Source organism: Xenopus laevis, chromosome 7S, assembly GCF_017654675.1.
Source record: "Xenopus laevis strain J_2021 chromosome 7S, Xenopus_laevis_v10.1, whole genome shotgun sequence".
NCBI classification, from domain to species: Eukaryota; Metazoa; Chordata; class Amphibia; order Anura; family Pipidae; genus Xenopus; species Xenopus laevis.
This window is the reverse complement of record NC_054384.1, coordinates 15,513,562-15,521,682: the sequence shown is the minus strand read 5'-3', so window position 1 is coordinate 15,521,682 and position 8,121 is coordinate 15,513,562. Positions and strand designations below refer to the sequence as shown.

Here is an 8,121-nt window from a genome sequence, read left to right as displayed (position 1 = left end):
GGCACCATCTCTCCCTACTATACCTGCTATCCCACAGTCACACTCCCTTCCCAGAGACTATTATCCCACTGTTACTATAGGCACAATCTCTCCCTACTATACCTGCTATCCCACAGTCACACTCCCTTCCCAGAGACTATTATCCCACTGTTACTATAGGCACCATCTCTCCCTACTATACCTGCTATCCCTCAGTCACACTCCCTTCCCAGAGACTATTATCCACTGTTACTATAGGCACCATCTCTCCCTACTATACCACAGCCACACTAGTTCCCAGAGACTACATAGAACACACCACAGATCACAGATAGTTGTAGATCACTCAGAATTCTAGTATAGTGAATAGAGCGGTGGGAACTAAACGAGTCAAATAACTAGAAATACGAGCACGAGTATCGAGCACTTAATTTCTCTGTCGGAGAGTGAAGTCGCTCTGGCATCAGGGCTGAGACAATGTGCGACTCTATCTTCCCTACATCACACACAGTCACACACACACTACTGCCCGTGCAGCCGCCAGACGCTACAAGAAACAAACAACAATCTGGTTTTGTCGCTCTTAGTTGACGTTTATAGAAAGGCCCGCCTCCCAGACCTGTGGGTGGGATTTTGTCGAACACTTCCGGGTCGAATGGAAGCCGGTCTGGAAGTTTCTAGTGCGGGCGCTGGTGTGTAGGTATCGCATGTAGCTGAAGTGAAGTCGGAAATGGATAACGAGGAGTCTGCAGGATGTGCGAGCCCACAGAATCCCTCACACAGCGAGGAGAATACAGAGGAACCTGCAGAGGTATATAGCGCTTCTTCTGCCCACACTTGTTATTGTTTATTACAGGATTTGTGCTACTGAGTAATACTTTTAGCCATTACTACTACTGCACTCTATATTTACTCATGCCAAGCTTGTTTCTACCCATACCTAATACTGACCCACTCTATATTTACTCATGCCAAGCAGACTTCTACCCATACTTAATACTGACCCCTGCACTCTATATTTACTCATGCCAAGCTGGCTTCTCCTAGCCAAGGCTCTTTTACTCACTGCAGATCTGTATTCACTCCTGCCATGCTGGCTTCTACTCCTACCCAAGGCTTTTCCTTGCACAACATCTGTATTTAGTCATGCCATGCTAGGTTTAGCTCCTAGACCGCATTGGAACAAGTGTCTTCTATAGCTGCTGCATAATCAGAAAACTACTCTTTCAAGGGGAACTAATCTGAAAATGTTTTCCCATGGACATTAATGTAAATCGACACGCATGTTGCTTCGGCTTTTCGAAGCCGTCTGAAGTTGCAACTTGTGATAAAGTGTGTGCAGATTATTCGCCCGCAGAAGAGGAGATTTATCATGGGCAACTAATCTCCTTGGATGCCATAGCTCTAAGGCAGGGGATAATTGTCGCCCACAAATAAATACAAGTCTGCAGTAAGTGCGTTGCCCGTCGCTATAATTGTAATTTCTACAGGTCACCAATCTCCATTACTCACAGTGATTTCACTTAAAGGAGATCCAAACCCTTTTTATTAAAATCCCCTATCTTCCTACCCTACATAGACCCCTTCTCCCTTCTCCCCCCCCAGCCTAGGTGTTACCCTGGGTAAATGCCCCTAACTCTTAACTATTTACCCCTCGTTGCAGATTCAGGGCCAGGTCTGGACTGAGAATTAAAATAGGCCCTGGCATTTCAGGTACACAGAGGCCCAATCAGCCCCCACCAGCCCACTCAATACTGACTGTCTATGGCACCTTATAGCAGACCCTCTGGCATTTGCCAGAACGCACAGATTGCCAGTCCGGGCCTGTTCAGGGCATCAGTTCACAGGCGCCATCTTCTTATAAGCATAGGTGTCCATTTTACTTTGAGATATTTACTGTGTTAATAATCAGGGATAAGTTTTGCAGCGTTAATGTTATACTATGGGGGGCATGTGCAAGACTCTGTCAGTCACATACACAACCTAAAGCAATAAGTGATTGGTGCAGGAGTGTATAAGGGCCAGACTCATTGGAAATTACTATTTACAGGCAGAACCATAACAAAATATACATCTGGTTAGTAATTTAAACCCTTTATTTCACAAATAACTTTCATAGAAAAAAAAGCAGTTCTTGTGTACATCAGGACAAAATTTTGATTTAAAATCCGGGAAAACATTACTTAAAATCAGGGTACTTAAAATCGAGGTTTTACTGTATTGAGATAAAACGTGCTGCGCTGTTCTTTTTTTAGGAATTCTTGCTGTCTCTTGGTGGCAGTGAAGTGAAAAGCAGGGCCATTGTGAAATATTCCTCTGCCCCACCTTCTACATTTGCCCGCCTTCAGGAGAAGACAGATTTAAAGCTTCCACCGGCCAACTGGCTAAGGGAAAATGCCAATCTTGGACCCGCCATCCAAAGCAGCAGCAAAAGCAAGCCATTTTCGAGGTACAGAATACTGCATTGTGGTACTGCATCTTTTGCTAAACACTATTATGCCTGAAAAGAAGACTAATACGTTGTTATATTAATTGTTATTTAAAACAAAAGGACTATTATTTTCCCCAGATCAAGGGAAAAGCTTACAAAGCACTGCACAATTTTGCTAACCTTTCCCAGACATCAGTAACACAGATTTTGACTCACATGTGCAGTAGCATAAAATCCAGAATTGTTACTATACTAATATACTATTTTGAATTCAAATTTTATATATTTTTTTTATTGCTTCCTCTGGCCCCAGTGAACAGGGCTTTCCATATCTGTTAAAGGATAACGGATAAGTACTACTATAGTTTATATAAACAACCTGCTGAGTAGCCATGAGGGTAGCCATTAAAATCTGAAAAAGGAGAAAAGGCACAGGATACTCAGCAGATAACAGATAAGTATTATATGGGATTTCTCAGAGCTTATCTGTTATCTACTGTGTATCCTTTGCTTGAATGGCTGCCCCCATGGCTACACAGCAGTTTGTTTATATAAACTATAGTAGTACTTATCTGTTATCTACTGTGTATCCTGTGCTTGAATGGCTGCCCCCATGGCTACACAGCAGTTTGTTTATATAAACTATAGTTGTGTTTCTGAATCAAATACACCAGTTTTACCAGAGCAAGTCAACTACATTATTTTGTAATTCTTTTAAAACACATTCATTTTTTAAATTGTTGGTGTTACTTCAACATTACAGAACATTTTTAACAGGGCCAACCTGCAGCTATCACCTTTCCAGCTGTTGTTCAGTTAAAAATCCCTGCTATCGGGGCAACTGAGAAGTTCAACATGAACTGTTAAATTGTTTGCAAATTTTGCAATTGCCATTGTCTCTGTATAGGGTTGCTCTACTTCTTGTATTTTGTGGTCACACCCTCATTGCACCCCGCCTAATGGTTTTAAAAAATATTGGTGAGCACAACTTTCCCTTGTTTGTCCCTTGTTTGCTCTACTTCTTCCCATATACACCAGCCATACTGGAGGCAGCCCTACCTATACATTTATATTTGTGCCCATTTAGTTTTCCTGCATGTGTATGGGACCACTGCACAGACACCACTAAAGGCTATTGCCTGTTATAACAACTGTATAGGACAAATGTGGTTAGCCTTTGGTTGTTTTAAATCTTTCCAGCACAATCTTTATTTCTGGTTGAACTATCTTTGTGTCATTACAGCTTTGGCATGGCATATGATTTTATCGACACAGTTGGAAAGGAGGTGGATGTTGTGGCTGATTCAGAGGTTTGTACATTGCATGCTCTTTTGGGCAGACCTACACCACAGTTAATGTGTTAATGTTAATATTTGATGGCGAAGATTAAAAAAAGGGCAACGTCAGCCTATGCCCCTACATATATTTAGTGGTAGAGGTAATATTTTCCCTATTCCATATTTTGCATAAATACAATTCCTGGCACCCTCCCAATAGCTCTAAGAAGTAGGGCTGCTGGGAATTGTAGTTTATGTAGTGGTAGTTCTTTCCTATCTCTCACCTACAGTGTGTTTAAAGTGTAACTGTTTCCATTTAAATTACTTTTTTGCAGCTCCCTTGTTGCTGTATTTTTATGCTAGAATGCAATGTATCTGCTTGGTTTCTAGGATAATTGCTCACAAACGATGTATGTCAGCCCATGATAAAGTTAATTTAGCTAAGACACCACACCTTGTATATGTGATCATGTTTAAAGGGGTCGTTCACCTTTACATGAACGTTTAGTATGATGAAGAGAGTGATATTCTGAGACAATTTGCAATTTAATTTTACATTTTTTTTATTATTTGTGATTTTCGAGTTATTTAGCTTTTTATTCAGCTGCTCTCCAATTTTTAATTTCAGCGATCTGGTTGCTAGGGTCCTAATTACCCTAGCAACCATGCATTGATTTGAATAAGAGACTAGAATATGAATAGGAGAGGACTGAATAGAAAGATGTGCAATACAAAGTAACAATAACAATATATTTGTAGCCTTATAGAGCGTTTTTTTTTTTTTGATGGGGTCCAAAGACAATCCCACAGTCCACCCCAGTCTAAGGGTTTATATAGCAAATTAGAAAAAATTTATATTGAGTTTTAACCAAAAATCAAAGTATATAGTCATTTATTAGGACAAAAAACATGGCCACTTTTAATATACTTAGCTTTTTGAATTTTGGGGAAAAAATTCAGAATGCCCTGTTAAAACACGGTCAACTTTACAAATCTACGTAGATTGAGCATCAGCCCCTACATTCTGTTCAGCTTTCTCACGTGCCTTCACCCGTAGCCAGTGCATTAGCTTGGGTGCAGGCACACAGAGAGAATTTTGGTGTCAAAATCCATAAGTGTGCGTTTTAGTGCCAAAATCCACTCTGTGTGCCTGCACCGAGGTCAACACAGTGGCTCTGGGTGCAGGCACATCAGAAAGCTGATTGGAGTGTAGGTGCTAATTCTTGGCCTGCAAGAATCCAGCTAGTGTGGCAGTAGCCACAAAGCCTAAATATAGTGTAAGTGGTAGTTCACCTTAAGTTAAATTAAGCAACAATAAATCCCTAATTTGAGTTTCCATGCTTTGCACGAAAAGCAACTCCAAAGATCATACTTTTAGTGGAAGGTTTTGTTATTTAGTAAAACTTGAGGAAGGGTCTAGATAATTTTTACAAGGCGCTTTACTTTTTTTGCAAACACTTGTATTAGGTAACGAAAATGACGATTTGTTTTTGTGCCCTGTCAAAATGGCAACAGTATGTTTTCAATGTATTTGCAGAACATAAAGAAACTGCTGAAGATCCCATATAGCAAGTCTCATGTGAGTATGGCTGTTCACCGCATTGGGAGGACGTTGCTTCTGGATGAACTGGACATTCAGGAGCTCTTCATGAGATCCTCTCAGGTGGGAATCGGCTTTTATTTTGATTATTTGTTGTTTCCAATGGTGGGGGGTATATTGTTTGCAGTTATTATTATTCCAGTTCATTGGGTAAAATAATCCATGGCAATGTATCTTCTGTCGCTCTGCTTAAATAATAAGTTAGAAGAATCATCTGATGTTCTCTAATCCTATCTAAGCAGGTCAATTTACCCAAGAGGTTTCTTTTTTCACTTAATTGCACCCCCCCAACTGTAGGCAGTTAGCCAAAAAGGCCAGAAGGTGTTGTTTATATGAACAGTGTAAAAATGGCTGATACCTTAGAAATTTTAAAAAAAAAGTGTAAATTGAAAAAGTGCTCAGAACAGCACTTTCACATTAATTCATTTTGAGGCTTTACATATCCTTTAACTTTTGAGACCTTGCACATACCGTCTTCTTTTCAAAGTGTTTTTGATTGTAATATATACGGTAGATATTTGTTCCTAGTTTTGCAGTAATAACACAATATCAGCCCACAACTTCCACGATGCTTGTTCATCTGATTTCATTCTATCCCTGGTCACTGTATGCCCAGGTCTGAATTTGCCCTTGCACACCAGAACCTTCAGCAGGGTCAGTACAATGTGCAGATGTTTAATTTTAGGCTTATAGTTGAGCATTTTGTTTGTGAACCAGGGAGGAGGAGCACATAACTTTGATTACCTGGGTATTTACACAGCCATCTTGTGCATTAATGCTGACCCTGTTTCTCAAGCTTTTGGCCAGAGATATTGATTTAATTACCCTTTAAGCCCTTAATGATGGTGCACTTATTTTTGTGGAATAATGTTCTTCATTATCCAGACAGGAGACTGGACATGGCTAAAAGAGTTCTATCAGCGTCTGATGGATCAAAAGTGGCAAAGGAAAAAGAAGAGTAAAGAGCATTGGTACCAGAAGGCTATTCTCTCCAAGTTCTTATACTACAGGTATTTACACCTTGTCCTTTTCACACAGACAATAAACCGTTTACTAAGTTTGTAATAGTATTAACTACTTGGAAGCCTAGCCACCTAAAAGTTGAGTATATTCTCTTTCCATTACAGTATCAATGGAGATGATACCGCAGAACCAGTTCCGTCAGCTCCAAATGAGCCCAGAGAAGCTCAAGATCTTGGAGGGCAAACCAGCCGTGAACATGTTGCATGGCCAGCCCCATTTGAAACACTTTCCTCTGTATCAGATGATGGGGGAGCTTCCAATCAGGTAAGGAGCTAGGTACCATTCAGTACAATATTTCTTTATGTATGCTTTTTTTCTGTTTAGGGTGCTTTTTTACTCTAAATTTCTGTTGGTTGATTTTTGTGGATTCTCTCTGGTGCAAAAGTATAAATTTAGTCTGCAGGTGAACACCAGTATACCATCTAGTCTGGTTTCTGACACTATAACATTTGTTCCGTTTTGAAAATTTTTTTAATTTACTCTCCAGCCCATTAAAAGTTCCCAGCAGGGTTGCATATGTTGCATGTGCTGGAACGTGCACACTGAACACTAGGATCAATTTTCAATGTTCTATTCAAAAAGAACAAAAAACAAAAGTATGGATAAAACAGGTACACTAGAACTGGTATTAGTTGCTTGTTATATGCTTACTTTTGAGTTTTTTTTCTCTTTTGATATTTGAATATAACAATATTTTGGGCTCACTTTCTTTAATGACTGGGAACATGGTCCGGTATGAATTATATCAAGCACAAGATTGGAAAAAACACAATTGTCCAGCTTAAGAGAAATCATTTTAAACAAAACACGAAATTGGCATCTATAACCAATCACATTAGAAGTAGTTATCCACGTTTTCTTTCCCTTCTTTTTATTTAACTGACACATCTTCTCTTTTTAAAAAAAAAAAAAAAAAAATACATTTTCATCATTTACCTTTGGTGCAATTCTAAAACTGCATTCTTTTCATCAATTCATTTTGTCTGTACAAGGGACTTAAAAATGACTTTGTCAGAAATATCCTTTGGACGTTTGAAGATATTCACATGCTGGTAGGCTCCAATATGCCTATCTTTGGTGGTGGTCGGTATCCTGCTGTAAGCTTGCGCCTCAGGTGAGATAACTAAATGGCAATGTTATTCTTAGTGCTCTCAGAACGGTAGATGAAAAATGTATTTTGCTAGCATTGGATCAGACTTGTTTTGGTTTTAATCTCTGTTTCATCCCTTTTTACCTTGGGCAAGTTACTTAAAGGAAAACTATACCCCCGAACATAGGTGTGTAGGTAAATACGAATGATTTTTCCTTCGATCGCTCGAACGAATTGTGGTAAATCTTTCGACTTCGATATTCGAAGTCGAAGGATTTAACTTCGACAGTCGAATATCGAGGGTTAATTAACCCTCGATATTCAACCCTAAGTAAATGTGCCCCTATGTATGTAGTGCACTGAGGAGTGCTCTGATTTGTATGTGGGAAAAACCAAAAAGCAGTTACACCACCGAATGGCTCTGCTCCTCTGGTCAGGCCATGTACCTACATCTAAAAGAAAACGGACACACGTTTGAAGACTGCCAAGTTCAGATTCTAGGGAGAGCGACTGGTTCAAAAGAGGTGTTAAAGAAGCCATTTATGTAAAAACTGAAAAACCAAGTTTGAATAGAGGCGGGGGGGGACATCTATTGTCTGCCACATACAATGCTGTTTTGGTACCTCTCCCTGGAAGGTTTAAAGGGATGGTTCACCTTCAATCAACTAGTTGTTTTCAGATTGATCACAAGAAATAACGACTTTTCCCTATGACTCTCTAT

At 39.7% G+C, this 8,121-nt stretch overlaps 1 protein-coding gene across 1 annotated transcript in view; it reads left to right on the top strand.

The window, feature by feature from the left end:
• Positions 1 to 606: 606 nt before the first annotated feature.
• Positions 607 to 8,121, top strand: part of edrf1.S (erythroid differentiation regulatory factor 1 S homeolog) — a 48,097-nt gene continuing 40,582 nt past the window's right edge. Inside the window, exons 1-7 of the mRNA XM_018226905.2 lie at positions 607 to 790; positions 2,235 to 2,428; positions 3,654 to 3,720; positions 5,225 to 5,350; positions 6,173 to 6,297; positions 6,415 to 6,574; positions 7,303 to 7,424. Coding sequence (XP_018082394.1) covers positions 710 to 790; positions 2,235 to 2,428; positions 3,654 to 3,720; positions 5,225 to 5,350; positions 6,173 to 6,297; positions 6,415 to 6,574; positions 7,303 to 7,424 — 875 coding nt within the window. The 5' untranslated portion in view covers positions 607 to 709. The remainder of the gene's footprint in view (positions 791 to 2,234; positions 2,429 to 3,653; positions 3,721 to 5,224; positions 5,351 to 6,172; positions 6,298 to 6,414; positions 6,575 to 7,302; positions 7,425 to 8,121) is intronic.